General features: G+C 41.4%; 1 protein-coding gene across 1 annotated transcript in view; it reads right to left on the minus strand.

The window, feature by feature from the left end:
* The window catches only part of TGFBR3 (transforming growth factor beta receptor 3), a 126,598-nt gene that overhangs the window by 49,297 nt on the left and 53,121 nt on the right, over window positions 1-24,180 (minus strand). Inside the window, exon 4 of the mRNA XM_062581355.1 lies at window positions 3,732-3,869. Coding sequence (XP_062437339.1) covers window positions 3,732-3,869 — 138 coding nt within the window. The remainder of the gene's footprint in view (window positions 1-3,731; window positions 3,870-24,180) is intronic.

Below are 24,180 nucleotides of genomic sequence, written 5' to 3' on the forward strand. Positions count from 1 at the left end.
TTTAGGGCTACTTAGTTTTGCAGTCTTGATTCAAACCATTGCTGTGAAAACTGAAACAGTGAATTCACAGACTTAAGGTAGCAGATCATCATACTAATGAGGACATTGAGTATAAACAGCCCTGACTCTACTCCCTACTGCAACATAAACATCATTTAATATGTGTGCCTTAGTTTCTCCACTTGCACAACAGCACTAACAGTGCTTTATGGAGTGCTCTGATGTATCATCCGCTCACACGCAACTCATCTTTGTCAGAATTAACCTTGAATCTTTTTATATACTTAACTTGTAATTTGATTTATTCAAATATACTTCCCTGCAACAACCTGACAATGCTTCACAGGGATAAAAATTAAAAGCTAGTAATACGAAGAAATAAGTAACTGGGACTTCACTAAATGGTTACACGACCCTTTAATTAGTGACTTTGAGCTGGTTCTAGAGATATTTTGCTTATCACCAATGAGTCCCAAAAGTTGACAATTAAACTTCTTTACACCACTTCTTTAAATAAGGATCAATTAATAAAGCAGTATAATTCAGACTTCAAATATAGCACATTAAGAAAATTGTGACAAGATGAACTTATTCCATGAAAAGTTTGAAAAACTGGGAAGTCAGTGATTACCCTGCCTAAGGCTTCCATAGAAACAGACACAATAGTTATGACACTCCTATGGTATGTGTGACACATTTCTGTTTTGAATATATAATTCAGGGACACTAAAAAAGGTTTTACGGTTTTTTAAATATGAAATCTTTTATGATTCAGAATATTCTGTTGGCTTGGCTACGAAATCAAGGAGACGGAACAAGACAGAGCTGCAGAAGTACACGGGTAAGCCAAAGTATTTTCAAACAACAAGGGCCAGAAAACAAGTTCTGCACTCTGCACCCTTGGAACTGTGATTCACACTTGTAGGCTTAACTCTCTGAAACTTACGGAAGGCTCTGGCAACGAAGCAAGGAGTCTCTCTGCAACCAGAGTAAAAACAGTACGTCCATCTGCTCCATGACTCACCTGGAATCAAGAACTCTTATTCTGCAGCTCAAACTGGGAAGACTTCATCTTTAGGTCAGAGGCAGTCCAGGTGATTGCAACCTGGCATGGCCTAACACAGACACACATCTGTAGTGCAAAACTAACACTTACCCATTTCTTTTTGGTGTGTTGCACTTGCCCATATGTTTTGCTAGAACTTCCTTAGTATTACCTATAGGTTTCTGTGCCGCGTAATTTTTTTTTACCGTTCTCTAGCAAACTGTTTGGAAAATAACGTATTCGTCTTTGTGAGCAGACAGAATGGAACTGTGGAAAGGCAATGGATGATCATTACAATTTAAGTCATTTAACCTGTAACCTCATGGCCTACTATCAATGCATAACAGCTACTGAGAAACTGGTACAGGAAAAGTGGGAAGGGCCCAGATAAAAGAATGAAGCCAGCTTATGTTTGCTGGGGGGAGAAAATCTTGTAAAGAGAGAACAGAGAAGAAATTAAATGCTGGTAAGAAAAAGACTGTAGAGATTAAACTGGCAGAAGTAGGAGTGGATCAGTACCCTGATGTTTTTCGGTTCTGGAATCTTGTTTTTCAAGCTCTTTATAAAAAAGAAAAGTAGAAATCTAACCCTGTGGAAGGAAAAATATGAATTATCTGGCATCTGTAGAGATCTGAAACTGCCTTTTAGAGCTATTCAGATGTTTAATCACAATTAGGAACAAGTCAACACTGAGAGATAGTTCATTCTGCACAACAAAAAGGCCTACAGAATGGAAAGATCTCTTATTTACCCAGCTAATTGTCCAGCACCACAAGCGAGTGCTGGGAGGAGGTAAGACACCACAACATCCAGCCCTTATCAGGCAGAGCATTAAAGGGAGATATCTGAGTCCCACCAATGGGAAAAACAAACCAAAGGATCTATTAGGGACCTCTGCCCCACTTGAGACGGTCCACCCCTTCCTGCTGCATCTGTGCCCAAGTCTGCTGTGGCAGTACTGCAGGTCAAATGACTTTTTGCTTGACACAAAAGGTAACTGCTGCTGCTCACATTTTCAAGCCTGTTTTTGTAACCCAGAGAGTGGGAAACAATTTTCTGAAGCAAACACTTAGCTTATCACGCAATTCTGGCAGCTGAGGCCTTAGGCACATTCCTATTGTTCCTATGGCTTAATGTAGCCTGCTGAAGCCCCACTGAGCCAAACTGCAAGCCCAGCACAATCGCAGTCTGAACACCAGAGCCGTCTGCTGCATGGAAATGGACGGCCCTCAGCACAGGACCACTTCACTCCCAGAGACCAGGCAAGGCAAGGGTGAGAAGTCCAGACCACAAAAGGATATACTGTAGGAAAGGAGAAGAAGGGAAGAAATAGCTGGAAATGAATTAGCTGATATGGAATGGGAATAATGATGTAGTAATTGTAGGACCAAGACTTGATTAAATGGTGAAAAGGGCCAGCAGAGGAAAGTGACTCTTGCATTGTTCATCATCTTGTTCTTCAATCATTTGCAAAGCAGATCTGAACTGCAATGGTTTTCTTGCAAGAGTCTCTTACCCAATAATGAGAAAACCTGAGATCATAAGTATCTAACAAGCTAGAGATCAACCAAAGGTCTTGACACCAGTCAAACGAACTGCACTGGAAATAGGATGAAGTCCTTCAAAGTTCAAAATATCAAGCATATTCCTACTCTTGCACTCTGATTAGAAGAAAAACAAAAACAATCCCAAAAGGCTTTTGGTATCCCGTGAGTGATGGGACTCTTGGTGCACTTAACAGCATCACCACCTTACAAGGTCAGAGAGAAGTGTCCCTTCCCTCTGTGATAATGCTGCAGCACTGACCACCTTCCCCTCCTGGTGAGGTAGTGACCCCGTTAAGTTCCCATCAGATATTGCAGAGGCAGTCTTGCCTGCCTCTGTCAGCTGTGCTGGGAGAGCAAAATTAAACCCTATAAGGATATAGCTAAAAATAATCAAGTGTAATTCTACAATTAGAGTTGAATATAGTAAAAGCTGCAACACTAATAAAGACAACTCATGATTAGACATGATGTCACATATTAAAAATTTAATCCAAACAACTTGTCCGTTTCACTACAAATAGCAAACTTGAATGTCCTGGCAAACTCTAAGGACATGATTTACAAATACTAGGTAATATTTGGATCCTACATTATCAGCAGTGCTCCAGGCTTTCTGAAAAACAAAAATGACATCATTTTGGACCTAGCTCGGTCATTTCAATAGATGGAGCTTCATTAGGGACATAACCCTGCACTGTACACATGGAGCTTAATACATACAGACTTTTGTTTTGGTCACGGACCACACAACTAGCATCTACCCACATCTCTCATTGCTTTGAGGCTTTTTGCATTACAGTAGTATCAAACTTCTAATCACAACAGTCAATCTGTTATATCCACACTGCTTTTCAGACTCAAACTGCTACTAGTGTTAATAACTACACAACATGCAAATTCTATAAAAGCTGTTTGGGTTTCTTTTCTTTAAATTCACACAGCAAGTAATTGCATGCTTTTTCAAACTGCTCTTCCCTGTCACCTAACTGTTCCCCAGAGCCCTATACTGAAACTTGACCTCCTGTTGTTTTTTTTTTTAATGTATGTTTAAAAACTTTCCAAATGAATGCCATTAACTCTATGTCTTGTGCAACAAGCAGCTATGATACAGAGCAGGTCAGAGGACTGTGTATACTTACAAAGAACACCCTTCGGATTCCAGGTGCCAGTCTTTCTGTTTTTAGCTTCCAGAGCAGAGGCAACGGAGAGTTGAGAAGGAATACCAGAGGCTTTTGGTGAATATGCACTGATGAAATTGGATTCAAATGTAAGGTGACCTATGGAGAAAAAAAGAAGAATTACATGGACACTTCCTTGCAAGTTTCAAAATCAAAGTGGAATTTGAAACAATGAATCAGAGGACCAAAGTTTGAGTCACTCTACTTAAACGGGGGGGGGGTGGGGGGGGGTGTGCAAAGTCAACTGAACACAGATACAGAATGAAATAGTTAACATTTGTGCTCTGCTCTACACTTGCAAAACACTGCTAAAGTGTTTAAGAAAACCTTGGCAAACGCTGATGAAAATAGCTTATGTAAAGGTCAAACCACTAAGCTGAGAGTTGGAGAACAAGGAGATAAAAGGAATTGCAAAGATAACTTAGATTTCTAGTCTCTAGCTGGTAGCTTACAAAGCTGACTTGCAGTACAACCCTCATCTGCTGATGCTATTGGGGCATAAATCTAACCTGCAAAATAAATAAAGACAAACAAAAAACAGGAAGAATATATCCAGAAACACAAGCTAACCTTACACTCGTCATTGGAAGGAATTTCAAAAGAAATCTGATCATATTAAGGAAAGAAAAACACCTACTTTCGGGGAAAAAAAGGATCACACAGGAAAAACTCAGGTATGGAGCGCCAAAGCAGTGGACAGAAAGGAGGAGAGTAACCAGAGAGGAATAACCACGGGTGACCTGTAAAAGAGATCTGAGGAAAACTGGCTACTAAACAAAACTGAAAACTATTAGTAATATATTTGGGATTTGGGGATGAAAGCCTCATTCCTCACACAAGTGATAATAAACATTTTTATTTCTTAACAGCTGTCTCTGCACATGGCATCCTTGGGTACAACTTTAGTGGACAGTGACCAGCAGCGGCAGGGGAGCAGGGGAAGAGCCAGCAGCTCGCAGGCCTGAGGAGGAGGCGGCTGATAACTAAGCTCAGCCCAAGCAAGGCAGAGCCCAGGGAAGCAGCAGAACAAGGACAGCTTGTTAGCAGCCACTTCTAAACAACCAGCTTGATTTTTCTGGAAGCATTGCCCAGTCCTGCACAGCTCATGGCTGCCCTTCTAGAAAAGGGCTGGTGACGGGCAAAACTCTAACCTTAGGGGTGAAAGAGATTCATCTCTTCCTCTCATCTCTTAACACATAACCTGCAACACCTGCTGCCTGAAATCACAGTGCTTTTTGCAGTAGCTAAAAAGCTATCTAAGCAGACAGCATTTGGCTTGACAGTTCATCCTGCTTTAAAGAAAAGAGCATTAGAAATACAGTCAAGATATTATATACCCTATTATATACCCACCCCCTGACACACACATAACACAGGCAAATCTGTGTCTAATGATTACACTTGCAGGCAGATCCTCTGAAAAAGAATACATTATAACTTTCTTTAAAAAGGGATGAAGGGAGTACATAAGAGCAGAACCACTGCTTTGGCGGTGGCACATATAAATGAGCATACAGGCAAGTTGGAATGAACTTGCCTCCTACTCAAAGGAGAGGAAATCCGAGACACTGAGGCCTCTACATATTGCCATCGCATGATTCCTACATGGGGTATACACCTGTTAGCTTACTATTAAAGCAAATGGAGATTCATTTGGCAAACTGGCCAGATGATAACTAGATATCAACAAACTGAGTATTTGCTGTCCATTATAGTTGAGAACCTTTTCAAAAGAAAAGGTTAGCTTTATATTCTGCCCCCCCCCCCCCCCAAAAAAAAGCAAAAAGTTCACTTTCACTGGAAAGTGAAAGTCGACCCTCGGTCTCACAAATCTGACAGACACCTCGAGGATAGGAATAAGGATTTTTTCTGCTCCTTACCAAGTTTGGAAAGCTGGTAAACAAGGCGCTGGGTTACTTATCGCACCACCAGTCAGCAAGCAGATAGCTACGTGCAGAACTTACCTGGTAACATCCCCCTGAAAGTGTACTCATTGTATGGCATATTTAATTATGCCAGCTTAAGTCACCAGAGTGAATCCCTACAAACACCTGTCAGGAAGCACTGAGGACATGAGTAATTTCACATTTGTTATGCTTGATTAGAACTTGTTGGAAAACTGATATTTCACGAATAATTCCATTTTTGAAGAAAAAAGAAAGAACTACATGCACAAACAAAAATCCTCCCCTCCCAAAGAAAGAAAAAAGCACCAAATTATACCTGAATGGCAAGATCCATTACCAACATCTTGCACGGCTAGAGCTTCTTCCATATTGAGTAACAGCTCCTGCGCCCGCCGCAGTGCACCGGGGCAGGTGGCTCCCGGCCCCACAAGCGAAGAGCAGCAGCGGGAGGGAGGCAGGAGCAGGCAGGCTCGGAGCAGCTGAGGGGCTGCAAGGAAGGAAGCAGCCCTCCTGCCCGGGGAGCTGCCGCCCGCTGAGCTCTCCTAGCGGAAACGAAGGCGCAGCGCCGGGGGCGACCCTCTGCAGCGCCAGGGTTTGCTTCCAGAACGGTGCTCGCAGACGGGACCTTCCGCGGGCACAGCCTCACCTCTTTGAAGCTTTCTTTCCTGATCCGCCTTTATTCCTACGAATATACCCAGAAACACGCAAGAGTACCCCATGTGTTCTTTAAAAGATATTTTACCATGTCTTGGCTGAGCCTCCCTACGTTTATATTAAAGAAATACCATTTGCCTTATTTTGAGGAAAGCGTGCCCTGGGTAGCGTCGAACCGGAGCAGTGCCCCGCACCCGCGTCGTCCAAGGAAACGCAGCCACGTTTCCAAGCGCTCGCTCGCTCCCTCTCCAGGAGGCTTATTTGTATTTATGTATTTCCAAAAGCAAACACTGAGAACCATAGTTTACCACATCTTCCAGGGACAGCATTTCTTTCCATTTACTGCCTCAAAGGAATAAATACCTCCTCTCAGAAAACTGCAGGGCATTAGCTCTCTGAATGCCTACATGATGACAAAGACTCCGCATGTCAAACAGTCAAGATCTTGGTTATAAAAGCTGCTTTAAAGTATCAGGCTATAAAGCCAGAGTAATTCTGTTACCTGAAAGTGAAGGAAAAGATAAAATCGCTTATTTTACAGGGCTCCCACTTTGTTGCTCTCTCTAGAAATGGAGGGTGATAAATGTGGAAGGAAAAAGGTGTTTAGAACTGCTATTAAATTCTCTGCTATTAAAAAGCTTTCATTAATTCTTGCGGTTTTTCAGCTATAATCATGACTAATTAGTAATGAGCTGTTTAAGCTATTAAATATAATTACCTTGTTCTGGTGTTATGTAATAGTTTTCTTATAAAGCAATAAAAATACTGCAATCTAATTTACCAAAGTAGCCAAGTTATATCTTTTGCAATACCAAGCTGGCAAACATGAGTTCACATTTTATTCCGGTATTTTTTCAGCTCCAAATGGCATAAAATACGTTTTATTTTAAAGCCTCTAAACGTCAAACTGTCCAAGAGAAAACAGGCTACGCTAAGTGCCTGTGTTATCTCTTATCATGTGTGCCTATACCCACATTTTTCACCCGGTTTATTCTGACCCAACTTACTTTGTGTAGCTTTTTCTTGTCAAGTAAAGTAAATATTGTAAATATTGACAAAATAAGATATAATACAGGCTTATGTACTTAAATAAACAAAGATAGAAAATCCAGAGCAATCTTCTCACACAGACCAAGGGCAGAACTATGTTTGCATCCTGGTGGTGTTTCGATTAGAATGCCAAGTAAATTTACAGAAGATGCTTTTATTAGGGACTTGAAAAACTCTTGCTATTCAAAATCTCTGATATTTATTACAAAAAGAAATTAAGAAAAAACACAAAAAATCATCTTAAAAAGAGTAGGGCCAAGTTCTCTGGGTAATATGAAAACGGAGAATTATCTCCATTTCAACTGATCTCAGACAAGTCTATTCAAAGTCAACATCCACCAGACAACAGAGATGTGTTAGACCTTATGAAGATTTCTGCTTGTTAATTTGGTCACAGAAGGGAGTAGAAAGAGAAAAAATACTAAGTGAGAAAATCAGAGACTCTGCAACTGGATGTACCTACCATTAGATTAGTAGCCATTTCTTTAGACTTCAGAGATTAAAATAGAAGAAAACATTTATATAAAATAAAATGTAAACAATTAAAGTTCAAGTCTCCTTCAAAAATTGTGATATCACAGGTTTATACCTATCCATGCTTTTGGCTGGGATTTGAGGACACAGGGAAAGTTATATTATGTAACAATTTTTTCTTTCACTTCGGCATGGAGTACAGATCCTTAGGAAAAGCCATGGGACTTTAAAAACATTAAAAATATTTTCTCATTAGTAAATTAAGTGATTTTGTAACAGTTTTCAGAACACATATGATTTTGCTCATGAGCAAGACAGCAAAATCCTTATATGGGGAATTCATATCCCTAGCCTCAGACTCTATTAAAGAATATAGCGAACAGGCACATGCTTCGGCAACAGCCCAGCCCACGTCACTATATACCATCCATTAACAGAGATCTCGGCTCCAGCTCAGCTTTTTCAGAGGAAAAAGCCCACACAGCTGCTCAACCACTCAGGACTGTCTTGGTCACCACACCACTCGCAATTCATTTTTGCTTCACAGCTAGCTAGCTCTGGTGACGAGCACCTGGGGCAGCCCAGCCTGAATGTGATGGTTCCTACTGCAAGGCCCTACAAAAGTAACAGTCTCTCACCACAGCATAACAACCTAATGTTTGGGATTATCCCGATCATCATCATCTGTGCACGATGATACAGAAAAGTGGTATGTATTATGGGAGACTTTTCCTGGTCCTTGGCAAGATTTACAGCAGACTACTAGCACTCAAGGTTTTTGCTAACATCCTTGCTGCAAAGCATCTGGATTTTACCTTGCCTGATAGCAGTCAGTGGGCTCTCACACAGTGGCCCCAGCAAGGTGGGCATGCGTAAAACACCTCGCCAGCAAGCTGAGAGGTTTCTGCATGGAGGACAGCAGTTTGAGCTGCAGAGCCGAGGGAAGAGCCTCCACCTTGACTACGCAGCAGAGGTAGCAGAATTCCTCCCCCATTCCTGCGGCAGACACTGAAAGGCTTACCAGGACACAAAGATGTTAAAAGCTTGCAACAAACATGAGCATAAGCAGTAAGTGTAATTATGCCAGCACCTTTAGCGTGGCACGGTCCCCCTCCGGCTCTGCCCGCTGAGGCTCTCTGGTGTCACGTTTGTCCTCCCGCTGTCTTGCCCCTTCGCCAACTGCCAGCACGACTGCTGCCTCCCGTGCCACCACAGAGGTCCTCACCCTAAGGGAATACCCCTCCTCAAAAAGCCATTTCTCCTCCAGAGCCCCCTTGGAGATCTAGTTAAAGCCTGCATTAGCTGAATCCTTAGCGGTTGTTCCCCATCCCCCAGTCACATTTTCTCTGTCTCATCTTAGTTCGTGAGCTCTTCGAGGCACATCCTTTCCTAAATGTCTAGACAGTGCATAACACCTTTTAAGCATGGCATAAGTTAACAGAAAGGCATTGGATCACTTCAAACCACTGAACAAAATGTTTCTAATTAACAGCAGAAGAGCTAACTAGAAGTTTTCCCTTTCTTTTTGTATTTTCACTGGCAGAAATCATATTATTAAATATTTATGGGATGTTTTGCCCAGAAACCCCAACAGAAGTCAGTCCTATGTGTGTTCAGCTCTGTATAGCTAGGCATGAAGACATGGCAAAAAATTCTGAATCCTCTGAAGGCAGTGGTAAAATTCACTATTTTTCTGAACCTCCCATGGAAAATTTTTCATAAGGTATCCTAAAAAGAGACATTCTCCACCCATTCTTACAAATTTAAATAAATTTATAAAATACACGTATTTTGTACTTCGCAGCAATCCGCTCTCTCAAAGTCTTTCTCATCTCAGGCAGCTCTACATCAGCAGCTGAGTCAAACAATACCAAGGAAAGTAACACCAGGATCATTAAATGGACTTAAGAACTTTTAGGTCACCAAGTCCATTCACCAAGTAATTGCTAAGTCTGTATATTTTTTAAACCATGTAAAGGGCTAGTGCATTAACCAAGCAGACAGCAACATAGCAACACCATGGGAAAGTAAGTCAATGCAGTGTAAAGGTCTCGTATGATTACTGAGCTGCTGTGTAGCCAACATTTTTATTGTGCAATCAAGAGTTAGGCCAGACTTTTGGATGTGCTTTTAAGCAATGGTTCTTTCAGTCAGACGCAGCTTCAGAAACTGTCCGAGCAAGCTGCTCCTCCAGGCTCAGCTCTATCTCACTCTACTTTGACACACAGACACTCCTCCAAGTAACACAGGACTAACTTGTGAGGAATACAACTTAGTCATAGGTTAGAAAAAGAGTAATAATAATAATAAAAAAAAGTTAATGTTAGTCTAAAAATCTATACAGTAAGAACTATAAATTCATTAAAAAAATCTTACCATCAAAGCCTATAATTATAAACAGGAAATTAATCACAGAAGAGTTTGCCACTTCAGCTAGAATGAATCCCTCAATATATGTTAGGAAAACTTTAAAATTTATAAGTGAGACTAAAAAGACACTTTATTTCACGGGTGGCATGTCCATCAGACTTGTGCAGGCAATACTTGGTGAGCTACCTTTATTGGATTCACGGTTACCACCAGTGTCCACACCGTTTGCAGAAAGCTCCCTTAAGGTCTCTAGCAGATCCGTATGATAGCAACAAGGTTAAGGCAGCTGCCGAGGTTTCTGTTTCCCTGGAGATCAGAGGTTCATGGAAGGCTCAGTATCACCACAGTAACCAACTACAAAAACAGGCTGTGGGCTCCTGCCCCATTGCTCTGCTAAAGCAATTTGTACTGCGTGAAAGGCAAGGGCACAAACGTTGAAAACTGATCAAAGTAAACACAGCTCCTAAAGTACCATTTTGTTTTGCTGACTTCAAGGCATCAGATCACAGACACTGAGTTTTGTTATGAAAGATGAAAGTCAAGTGCCAAGGATTTGTAAGGTTGAATTAACTACTCCGGTGTGAAGGCCTCGAGATAAATTCACAGCACATTTTCCAAAATAGGCATTACAAATTTGTGCTAATACACCAGGGCAAAATATGCTGTTGTGTATTGAGTTACACTGCACAGGCTAAGACAGCTGTTCAGTAACACAGAAGAAAAAAAAAAATTTCAATTTTAACCCCAGACCATATAAGGAGCCTTTCTGTCTTACAAATGATGCACTACGGGAGGATTCATGACATCTTAATTGATTATTCAGCTGCAAATATGAAGGTAATAAGTACAAAGCAGAAAAAACCTTAGAACAAAAACATGAAAATTTGTACATCTTTTTACCACTTTTCCCTCTAAATACTTTGAATCTTTGAAAAGAATTAATAGGAACAAACTTATTTTAACATTTTACTGAGGGAGACTATCCAGTATAAGAGTTTCAGAATTTCTACTGCAATTCACTTGGCAAAATATAATGCCGCTACTCTGTCTGTAAAAGAATTCAGTCAAGTATAACTCATGAAACCACCTTAAATGGTAAGATCTAGTACTGCATCACCTTTGAAAAGTGTTCATCAATGGCTTGGGTGGCAGGGGTACCCCTATGCTGATTTTTTTTCTTAAGATAAAAGGAAAAAAATATATTCTTTAGGCAGGGACTGTGAATTCAAAATGAAACACCTATTTTATCCATTCTGGGGAGTATTTTTACTATTCTCCTTAAATATTGTGAGTGTTAGAGATTTGGTGTAAAGCCAGCTATAGTAGATTGCAATGTATAGCTTTAGGGAGCCAACAGTTTCTGAGAATTTGCTGATTTTTCCAAGAAAGGCAAAATACATGCACGTGCTATTGCTGCCTGAAGGTAATTTGCTCAAAGGGTTATGTATTCACACTCATAAATCAAATAATTGCATAACAAAATTCCTACAAGCATATGAAACCCCATGGTTTCCCTTCTGGGGAGGTTCTCAAACGCACATTTTTCATTTGTCAGCACAAGGTAAGCACCTATTTCTTTTAAAACTCACCCCAGCAATGAGGCAGAAGTTCTCTGGAACAGAAATATCAGAGAGATCTTCAGGGAAAAAGCAATGCAATTAAGAAAACAGTTACAAACTTTCATACCCATACACTTGCTTTTCCTCCTGAAGAGCTCAAACCTACTGCATTCTTGCAGCCCTTGCCAGAGAGGGGTCGAGTTTTCTCCCTGGCCTCAGGTCAGTGTCAACATCTGCTGTCGCAGCAGGCTCCTGCCCTTGCCTCATCGCTCGAGTGGCTCGACAGCGAGGTGGCTGTGCCGACGGCCACGCGAGAGAGAGCAGATGGGCCGCAACGCAGGAGACCCCCGTGCAGAGGGGAAGCCCTCTCTTTTGGGACTGCTGCTGGGATTCTGTCCTCAGGGAAGAGACTGAACTGCCCTGTAGCTGTGGTAGCATTGGTGTCAAGGACTGAAGTTGATTTCCAAGGCTACAGGTAACACTCACTGAACAAATCCTAAAAACAGCTTCTTGCTTATTTGACCTAAACATATGGTTGCAAATGTACTGGCATTAATGATCTTACCCACACTCTATAGAGAGAATCAGACTGATTAACGAGCAGTTTTAGCTCCTTGTGAAAATGAGAATGAGAAAGATTCACCCTGGCCTAATTGCACTGGAGCTGGTGGCTTTAAGCCATCAATGAATTTGATCCCTTGTTACTCAATTAAGAAAAGGTGCCTATCACACACCTTGCCACCCTGTACCATCTACCACCCAGACCAGAGAACTTGCCTCCATCAAAAAGAAAGCAAGAGAACACTAAAGACCATACAACTGCTTGGCCATGGTAGTACAGACACTAAGTTCCCTCCCTGAAAAGCTTACAAATCAAGACATTCAAGCCCAACACCACGTGTGTGGTGCCATTGAGCACTAACAAATCACTCTGAAGCGTGGTCTCCCCAGAGGGCCACTGCAGCCAAGATGTGTTCTGCACGATTCTGGGAGAAGCGACAGCCCCAAGGTATGTGTTCAGGATGAAGCACTACGCAAAGCTCCCATTGCCTGCGGGGAGGACAGAGCAGCAAGCCCCACCTTTGGCACCTCTTACACCCAGAGCAAAGCAATATATTCAAACAGACGTACCATCTTTAAAGGTCATCTAATGCCTATGCTCAGCATCAGCTTTAAACGCTGACCTGCCCATCCACTGGCACGGTACTTATGCTGTGATGAAAAGGTCCATTAAAATGAAAAGCTAAGTGTTTACACAATATTCAAATATTATCTGTAGCTAAAAAAGCAAGTTACAAGAAGAATTTAATGCTGAAAATATTACAAAAAAATCACAAGTAAGGAGTGTACATTATAGTACACACTCTATGTCACTAAAAGTACTGCTCAGTACGTGGCAACATCATCCATAACTGATGTTTTACTGAACCATGATATTTCTTCTCAGAAATGTAAGAGTAACCAACTGTGCTGCTAAGCTTTCACTGGAAATAAAGTAATTCCAGAGCAGCTTCGAAAAGCATCATAGCTCAAGCAGTGCTAGAAAGCTCTGACGCAAGGAGATATAACAAAATAATTCTTCTAGTTTTATGAAAATGTCAGCTCATTTCTGGCCATGGCTCAGTCACATAATTTATCTTTAGATAAAAACGTGGCCAGTTAATTTCTAACATTCCAAAGTTGTTTTAAGCTGAAGCTGTCAAATGTGATCATGTTATGTTAGATGAAAATCACTTATGCAAATACTTAGGTAATCTAAAAACTAGGATCGAGCTTTCCCGAAACAAATAACTTGGCAAACCGGCAGGACAATTATTGAGGTCCTATTTTCACTGGAAAGTGTATTACTTTCACAGTGCATGAGGAATGAAAGTGATAAAATCATGGGGCTTTACATAAGCAAAGCTATTTCAGAACATGAAGGGCAATAACTGTATCAATATAAGTCATATTCATGATATAGCTATTTCTGTGAAAATAATAAAAAATTATAACCCAAAAAGTCTACTGATGCATCTTTTATGTACAGATTATACACACAGGTGTAAACTGCCTACTTTCCCTCTACCCATTAGAATACAAGAGCCAGCTTCCCCTGTGCATATATATTTCAATCTAGTTTTCACATCCAGAAACCTCCAGTTTTGGGGGGGCTTTTACTTCATCTTATGCATTCCATAGTTAGGAGAACTAGAGCTTGCCTTAAAAATAAGGCTTCCAAAGGCTCCAGACCGCAGCAGAGTGGACTGTTTATGTGCAAGCACCTCCATCCAGCTCTGCCGACGCAATTTAATCTTCACGTGCTATCCCCTTCCGGGGGCCTGCAGAGCAAGCGCTGCCCCCAGCGCCCAAGCCCTAGCAGGCTCCGCGGCTCGTGCAGCGGGGAGCCCGCGCCCCCGGGCACGAGGCTGCCACCACGGTGCCCATTTCTCCTCTGACCCGAAGTAGAAGCTCAGGCTCCCAAAGATTAAGTGAAACCATTTGTGCCATCTGCCCTTTCACAGAGCAGTCAGGCTTCCCAGCACTTGAGACCTAAAAACATTATGTTTTTCTCAGCTCTGCATAAATCAGTAGATGTCAATACTGTTCACATGCTCTATAATGAATCCTAAGGGGACTGCGCTCCTTTTATACATTTTGTGGGAAAATTTCTTGTTTGCTTTACATCTTGTTTAAGGGCACAGGATGCATTCCTGCCAGCCCTAAGCACAGCATCTGTCCTACTGTTGCGAGCAGGCTACTCACAACGGCGTCGCGTCCAACCTGTAAGTTTTACTTTAACGATTAAAGTAGAAGACTCACTAGAAACAAACTTCTTCCCTTTACTCTGTGTTTACTTGCACATGCCACATATCTAAGATTTTCATTGGTGAACTACCTGGGGTATGAAGTAAGTTTAATTTTAACTTCTTCTCCCTTCCTTCCTCCCTAACCTATCACCAGGTAGTTGTGAATTTGCATTAACATAGTGCCTAACACAAGGCGGGAGCGGGCAGGGAAGAGCAGCAGCACGGTCCTACCAGGTACGAGACGACACGAACAGGAATAGGAATACATACTAAAAAGCAGTTCCTGTCCCAAAGAAAGTGATTCTTAACCTGGCAGATAACAGACAGATGACAAAGTTCAGGGAGGCACATTTTCCGCAAAGGCATTTGGGGTCAGCCCAGCGCACACTTTTCCAGGCAGACACAAAGTTCCCTTTGCCTATATGTTTAGCAGGTTAGATATGGGCTTGTCACCCAACCAGAAGCTACATGGCTGCACTAACGTATGGCTATAACATCGCTAATAAACCTTGCCTCTCTCTGCGCAGGCCTCACCAGCGACCACTGAGCATCACGAGCCACAGGTTCAGAGATCCACTGTCAGAGCTACCTCACCTCCGCCGGGCTCGGGCTGTAGACCCAGCAAGTCCTTCCCAGCTGCAAACACAACACAGCACACTAGCTCACACAACGATTCTGGCAAAACTGAAAGCTGAACACCGAATTTCTGAATCTCGGCTAACTCCCAGACAGCCGAACACCCTACTTTCCCCTGGTTCAAAAGCTGAAGCTGGGGAAGGGGAAGAGGCTGAGACTGTCAGGCTTCACAAAGCAAGCAAGCATTATGTGCAGTAAACGGAACAGAACATGAAAGACGGTAGCACAAAGGAAACTGCCATTTATTTGACAGCCTTTGCCTACAAAACACTTTGTTCCTCAAAGGTTTTGCAAACAGACCACATACAGATCCAAATGACTGCAGGTATATCATTCTACAGATGTCTTTAAGAGTGGCTCAGTCAAATAGAGAACTGTAACATTTGGACTTCACATTTTTATTGGATATGTAAAACCAAATTCTTGATCTCCAAGCCAGGAGCCAAAGAAAGAACGAAAGAACGAAAGAACGAAAGAAGAACGAAAGAACGAAAGAACGAAAGAACGAAAGAACGAAAGAACGAAAGAACGAAAGAACGAAAGAACGAAAGAACGAAAGAACGAAAGAACGAAAGAACGAAAGAACGAAAGAACGAAAGAACACTTAAGCAGCAGATTTAGGAAACAGCTTTGTTTACTTTATTGTCATACTGAACCCCCCAGCCTAAGAAGTGGCGTGCACTTGTGTCTGTAGCATATACACTCACAAGTACTATTAAAAATTAGATACAAAGGAAACTGTTTTCAGAAGATTAAACATAACTATATTCAATACACTGCCACTCTTCTCCCCGATTTCTATTTTTGAGCTTCAAGACATCAGAATTATTACTGTGGACAAAAATCTCACAATATTTTGGGAATATTTTAGAGACTGAAATTAGGACCCTGACCACACGGAAAACAACTCTAAGGAACCAAACTTATTCCATTTACAGGACTACCCATAGAAGTAAGACTACTCATATGTGTATTCACTTGCAGAGTCAAAGCCACAAAACAGACCTAAGATCCTCCAGAATAAAGCAGCAAGGCTGTCATACAAGTATTTTCATACTAAATGATGCCATTACAAGCACTTTTCATCTGCAGTGTTTTACTTACTCTTGCCTGAAAACTCATTTACTAGGGGGGAAGAAAAAAGAACTGGCTTAATTTCCAGCTCACAGTGTAACAATATTGGACTACTACTTCCTGTCTGCAATGCTTTTCTGTATACCTTCAGGAGCATTTTCAGTGCCTCATCATAAGTACCACTTGAACTCAAATAAATAGTGGGGAGAAGGCAGAGTGCTCCAAGTGGTCTGATCAGAAAAGATACTAAAAAGCAAGTGCCACAGTGCTTCTCTGCAAGACTGATGCCATAAAAAGTCATATTTACTGACAGGTCTCAAAATTTCCTTTACATATTTGCATGCACAGACAGACTAAACAAAGAATTTGATTGTTTGTGTGATAAGAGAGAAGTGAGCCAGATTTCAACCAACTTTCAGGATTAGAGAATCAGGTCATTTCCAGTAAGCTGACAGATTTTTCATACTTTTCCCTCACTGATGAGATTTGGACCATCACCAAATATTACCTCTCACTGCAGAGATGCTAACTGCCATTTTCATGCTTATCATACATATGACAAGAACTCTAATAATAATAATAAAAACATTTATTGCCAAAGCAACTGTTAAAGAAAGTCAACTATAAGTTACCTGTAATTCCTTCAATTTTTTTAAAGCCATCTTCATTTCAGATATTTGTACTTCACAGTGGTGCTATTTTCATATCTTCTCCTTTAAATAACAAGTTCTACAACTGTAAAAGTACTGTTTCTGCTTCATGAAGAAAATGACTGACTGTTCTAGAGAAACACAAACTTGAAAATAGACTATGTATTATCAAAAAGCTCTATGTTAAGAAAGCAACAACGTTTGTTGTTGTTCTTGTGTCTTCCCACTGCAAAGTTTGGCTTTGTCAACTGAGATTGGTGAGTGACTGTCAGGCACAGTGAGCTACATATAATTTACATTGGAAATTTTCATGCTACAAAGAGAACAACTTTCATTCAAACAGACACTGCAGAGAATAACATAAAAGTGACAGTTCATGATGAGTGTTGCTCCCACTCTCTCACACTCACCCACATGCACAAGCCCAGATCTAGACTGGAACCTGTCCATCATGTCTGTGATATAAATGGACTTTTGAAAATGCTATCACTTTCTTAATTATCTTTTCTTGAGGAAAATAGCTATAGACAAAGTAGTAATTTATAAATACTCCAAGGCATGTCAGATAAAAGGAAGAAATTGGAAAACAAGAATTTGAATCACAGTTTATGATCAAAGAGTGTGTGTGTGCGCGCACGCACAGGCTGATATGCCCATGAGTAACAAAGAGGAGGAAAAAAGTCCTTCTAGCAAAGGCTGTGGCAGCAGCCCAGTTCTCTCTATAATCCTGCAATAACAAAACGGCATCTACAGGCACACAGAGCAGAGGAAAACAAATATCAGTAAAAGAGTCCAACTTCCTGCTTCCAACAAGTCACTTTAAATAACAGTCAAAAAACCCGAAAGATTCAAGCAATCATAGAAGTCACGCTGACATTTTTTCTTTTGAACCCTTTAGCCTTTTGTGGCAAGCCTCGGCTTTGCTTCACACACCATTCCATGCAGCTTTGTAAAACTGAGAATAGGTTTCGTTTTCTGTGCATAACAAACCATTCCATTTCTAAAAACAGAAAATGCTGAGGGTTTGCACAGCACTTTCCGAGTCGTGGGAAGTCACTGCTGCCTCTTTAAGAGTAGATGTGCATCAAGCGATGCTTCTGCAGGACACCAGGCTCTGCACAAACAGGCTCTTCTGGCCGACATGACTTCCTCTGGCAGTTCTAGTGGGTAGAACTTGAAATGATTGCCAAACTCAGTGACCAGCAATTCCTGAGCTCACTGAAAACAACCCACAAATACTGCAGTCCAGAGCAAACAAGATGAAAAAGCCATATTAAAAAAAGGCTGGATTTTATGCAAGCACAGATGCCTCGAAGTGCTCACAAAGAGAAAAGGGGAGAGAGGGTTGTGAAGGCTCAGAGGTGGAGGCTTGAATAGCCTTTTTTTTTTTTTTTTTTTGACATAGCAATGGAGTGTCCATCACTCAATGCAGTTAAGGTATGTTTCATATTACTATAGTAGCTGTACACACGTATTTCAGAAGACATGGCATCAAATCTGAGAGAGATCTGAGCAATTCACCACATGGCTTAATGGAATTACCTTTTTCTATGGTCCTTACTCTATGGTCTATGGATGCCTAGCATTTCATTAAAAATGCACCCTCACAAAGTGCTGAGTAAGGTCACTCTACAGGTAAAAGGCCATCAGAAAATGCTCAAGTAGCAGCTTCCTGCTAATTGTTGTAATCTAGAATGTGTTTTTAAAAAAAAAAAAAAAAAAAAAAAAAAAAAAGGCTCCAGAAAAGCCTGGAAACCCTTCACCACTGATTTTCTGCCCTTTTTTGGCTCAGTGGTGCCATGTCATGGACTCTGGACAATGCCAGCCCCCCACCCCAGACCTGGCCTAGGCTGCAGCACTTCTCTCACTTGGGTGCTTGCTGGTCTCTACCCTTCATCCACCTACTGCCAAACAATTTACTTGTGCCTCGCTCTTGACTCAGTCACTCCAGACTCCAACCAGCCCAGGCACACAGTCACATCTCCCCTCCTGCTGCCAGCCTGCACCTCCTAAACAGTGCATCCCCATCTCCTCCAGACCTTCACTCCTCTCTCTCCTAACTGTATCATGCCCAAGCCACACAGGTTTCAGAAAGTAAAATCAGGGGAAAATAAAGTTTCCTTAGACAGTCAGCTTCTCTGCAGTGATCACTGCTCCCTATTTTCAAGTTTAGAGTGCCTACAAGCACACTGTGCAGGGACAGCACTAAGAATACATCACCAGACTCTGCTGGCTTGAGTAAAAAGAGGTGCCTTGGGAGCCATGGGAGAAAACTCAGGAAGACAAAACGTATGCAATCATGAAGTAGGTAGACAAGGTCGGGCAAGCTTAGAGAAATGGCCAGGAATTGCCTTGGTGGCAATGACATGTGCTAACATCCCTTCCAAGAAGCAAGGAAGACCAGGAGAACACGAGCATCCCTGCAGCCACCTCAGTTCTCTTCATCTGCTCAAACTCTCACACCGACCCCTCTAGCCCATTCCCCGTTCTTCATTCCCCTCATCTTCCCAGGCAGGGGATTCATGGGGCAGGCAAACTCCGCCAGACTGCCATCTCACAGAACAACAAAAACACTTCTCATACAGTCATGGCTTGGCCCACGCCTCCTGGGATCCAAATCCTCCCAGGGACCTGGCTTCCACACCCTCTGCTTGTCACTTCAAGGCCCTGAAGAGTTTCAGGAACCTTTCAGACCCTTCTAACATACCCGTGAATAGCTCTGCGTAACAGACCCCACTAGTTTCTTGTAGTTTTCTGTGTTTTCTTTCTCTCTTCTCATCTTTCTTTTCTTAATTCCTTCAGTAAATCTAAAAAGTCTACACTCCTAAGCTATTAGACAGAAAAGGCTCTTTGGCAGGACTGTGGGGGAAAGGGAGTAACAACCACTGGACTGCTCTGTGGTGAGACAGCCGAGCTACCAGAGGCTGCAGGCAAGCTTTGGAAAATACTCAGGATCAAAAGACACATGTGATGATGGACTACCATGTTCAAAGCAACAAACTTACAGAACAGCAGACAACAGCCATGTAGTTGTGCACAGGGAGCATGGGGCAAGAACTTCCCAAACCCCGAAGGTCCATCCCAAACTACTCCGGGGTCTGTCAACTGCCAGCACTGACCTGCTGGACTGCAGGCCTCAGGGGGGTGTTGGACTCCAAGCGACAAAGGCCATCTTTCCTGAAAGACACCTTTCAGACACCTTGGCTGATTCATCAAGTCAGACAAGCTCAGCCTAGGCATTCACCAAACACCTTCCCCATACTGTAGTACGGGTAGAGGATGCCTTCCCACACTTGGAACGAGATCCTTTACCACCAAGTTATTGTTCTCAGCTGAAGTCTCAACTCAGATTTATCCATCCCCAGAAAGACTAAGCATGTCCACTTCTTCCACCTCCTCTTCATCCCCAGACTTGGCAATCATGAAGCACCTCTCCTCTTTCATGCCATTTTAAAATAAGCAGTCCATGTCATTCCTTCAAAAACTGCATATGGTTGCATTGCCACTTGTAAGGCTGCTGCCAGTTAGCTACAGCCCAGCAAAGGTGTTCACAACGTGGAGAAGCCAAATAAACAAAGCGCCGTTACAGTGTTGAGATTCAATATTTATTTTGGCAGAGGCACAGTGCTTTGTTTTCTTTTTGAAAGCTTCTTCTAGAACAGCAACTGTTTTTCTTCAAAAAAGGCCGTTGGCCAACCAGCACTACCAAACATGCCCAGGTGCTGCTGCGTAGGCTTCCCGCTGCACTAAGCTAACTGGGCACAGTGCAGATACGATGCAGTCTGGCAAAACAAGCAACATGTCCTTTACTTCCCAGCCCAAACTCTGTACCACGTGCTCCGGTCAGCTCACTAGAAGCATGATCACAGCCCATAGTAAATTTGTATGGCCAAGTGATCTGGCAGTGCACTCACACAGTATTAAAGATGAAACTGCAACCTTACTCAACAGTTTAGTCACATATAAGTAAAATAAACTTCTCATTCTGGAGCGTCTCATTTCAGTAGGATGCTACTGAAAATAGTCTTTTTTTTTTTTTTTTTTAATACTCAGGAGAAAAGAAACAAGAATCAGGTTAGTTAGAGGAGCTTGCCAGTTGTTTTTTAAGCCCATGCTGCAAAGCATTTGAAAAACTCAAACTAACCCAACTTTCTTGCTTTCTTGTCAATTTTAGTGTTGCCAGTCAAGCTGACACCATGAGCTCGGCACTCAAAAGCCACGGTGGGAAAAAAGCCTGATCTTATTTTTACTGTATCTGAATTCTGAAATCACAAAAAACAATTTAAGGGGATATCTGACTGGCACTAAACGGAAACATGTTTTAACAAATGCACTTTAAAGAAATAAATATAAAACAAAATAAAGCAAATGACTAGTTAGCAAGAACTTTGCTAACTACAGCTGTCAAGTAACACACCTGGAATTCTCTGCCCTTCCTGCTACTGACCCAACACCACAAGCCCCTGGTCACGGCTCCCGTGCAGCAGGTTAGGGTCTTCAAAGTGCAATCCAAAAGCGAATCTTTTATCAAAGCTGTATCTTAAGGTTGTCCCCAGGTGCCTAAGTAGGAAGCAAAGTATATTCCTTGATATAGCTTTGCTAAGGCCCTCATGGTGTAATTTAAGCAGTTTAAGCAAACTAGTTTTGAAAACAGTAACTAAAAAAAGAAAAAAATCTAGAACCCAAAGCAAAGCAAAGATCACAAGCCAATTACGAGATACAAACTATGCAGAAAGAATAAAGTTAACATGTACAACCTAAAGGAAGTACGAGGAGGGGAGCGTGGTAGCTGTCCAAATATTTGAAGTTAGAAGAAGTAGCGTGGAAATAGCGAAGAGATATTTAAAATGCCAAACTAATACTTCCCCAGAGACTTCCACACTGGGAACAGTTTTGTACTGAAGGCAATGGAATTCCACCTCATAATTCACACACGTGTGCACACTTCTGCAAGAATATCATCTAACAGGGAAGATGAACAGACAGCTGAATAATCTCTGTTGGGAAGACGGCAAAACACCAGAGGCACAGTTGCCCAAACTCCACGTGCATTTATACAAAACAACATAGAAGCTGATGTGAGCCACTGGCTAGTGTATCTGCAAGCACTTGAAACAGTTTAAAGCTTGGTACATACAGTTCAGGCAATTTTAAGTGCATACATCAGCACATGTGCCTGGAAAGCATGCAAAAACTAGAACATGTACCAGCACAATGCAAAACCAAAACTGTACCCCCTAATATGTATTCTCAAGGGGGAACTTTTTTTATTATGAATTCATTACCAAATTACACTGATTTAACAAGGAAAAGAAATTCAGTAGAATTAGTCCAGCCTCAGTGGTGCTACCCAAAATTATAAAAATAAGATAAGCCCTTGATTTTCCTGCCTTCTTTTCACATAACACATGTTGAACATCTGTATCAGGCATACCATCTAAAGCTACTTAGGATGAGGATGTCAATGAAAACAATAGTGAATCCATTGCCAGGAATTCTGATTCCATGTATTCAGATGTATTCAGTCCTAAGTATTCACATGAGATTAATTTTATATTTCCCCTCTCCCCCGCTTAGCTATTTCAATCATGGCTGCGTGCCTGAAGAAGCTCAGAGAAATTTAACTGACTGGTAGAATAAAAGAATACTTCACAAAGGTAAGAGTTGATAATATACCAATTAGGGAGTGACATTCATCTTAAAATATTTAAGTTCTTACATACATTTTTCTGCTGCATATCTGTAGTTTCACAGCACTTTCACAAACAATTGTTTCTCATAACAGCACGAGAAGTTTCATGAAAAAGCAAGCATCTCTCTTCTAAAAAATGGGAAACTGAAGCAGAGAAGCTAGCCAAAGCCAAAGAGAAAGTTATTGTTAAGTGTTCAGTAGTTCCTGGCTTTCAGCTGAGGCTCTGATTGCTACAGAAATTCACACATGCACTCACTTCCCCAGGAATATTTGATCAAATAAAACAAACAAAAAAGGCATTGCATTTTTCATGCCAAGCTCAATATAAACACTTGTGGCTATTACATGCGCCCGTATTCTATTTCCTACGATAAAGCATGGCCAATATGAATTACGATAAAATGCACTTTAAGAAATACCTGAAATCCATTGGCACTTTTAGTGCCCTTTCTCAAAGAAAATGTCTTGACAGTTTCAACAAATGAGATGTTTACTCCCAGAAGAGACTAGTGAAGTGAAATAGAAATAAACTCCTTGAAAATTGCAGACATGATGCAGCATTTCATGATATGACCCTATACTTACTAGATTTCAGCCTTAACTCGGGAGTGATAAATCTGTGATTTAGTTTTGCAAAGGCAGTCAGGAATACATAACCCTGCACATTTCCAGTCCAGATATTAATTTCAGCTTATAGTGAAGAAAAACCAACATCCAAGCCATATTAATCTCTGTAGAAAAATCTGTATATAATTATAGGAAGAACGCATGCCTGTGTCATGCCCTCCCCTTGGCAACAGCCACTCCTCCTATCTTTAAATTTGAGAATGCTTGTTGTCATCTGCATATTCTACAAAAATGTCAGAGCAAGTTAAATTAATGCACACATAGATGTTGCATATTTATGAGAACCAGGATAACTGCACAAGTATGTTTAATGCATGAGCCCTCCAAGGAATTTGCTACGGGAAGTTTATACTCCTCCCAGCAAGTAAGGAATGTGTAATTTAGCAGCATCTAGTACAGGGCAGGTTAAAAACAAAATAAAACTCAACCTCCTCCCCCAAAGCAAGTCCTCGTTTAAAGATTTTCAGATCTTGCATTCTATGTCATCAGAACATCAGTCAACCCAGAAACGTGTAATTTATTTTAAACATACTTTAAAAGCTGTGGATTCTAGCTAATGTACTGTCAAACAAAAATACTATTTTTATTCTGGAGTATATTGGAAATACTGTATGATAAACAGATCTCTACCTTTGCTATCAGCATTTGCAAACAACAGGAAATTCCACAACTGGTAAATCAAACTAATTTAACTTGAGGTGATGGATACATTTCATGTTAATACAAAAGGGCACTTAGAGTTGATTTTTACAATAACAGAAAAGATAACATTTGCTCTGCTTTGTTTTCAGACTCTTATCCTATAAGTAAAATCTGATCTGTTCAAGTTGTTTACGCTCTTCTGCCGTATGCTGTCGCCAGCAAGCCTGTCTCTAGCTTCCTGCTCATTTTCAGCGCAGTCATCTCCAAGGGCTGGGACTGGGAAATG

The sequence above is a fragment of the Rhea pennata genome, chromosome 8 (assembly GCF_028389875.1).
Source record: "Rhea pennata isolate bPtePen1 chromosome 8, bPtePen1.pri, whole genome shotgun sequence".
Classification (NCBI taxonomy): Eukaryota; Metazoa; Chordata; class Aves; order Rheiformes; family Rheidae; genus Rhea; species Rhea pennata.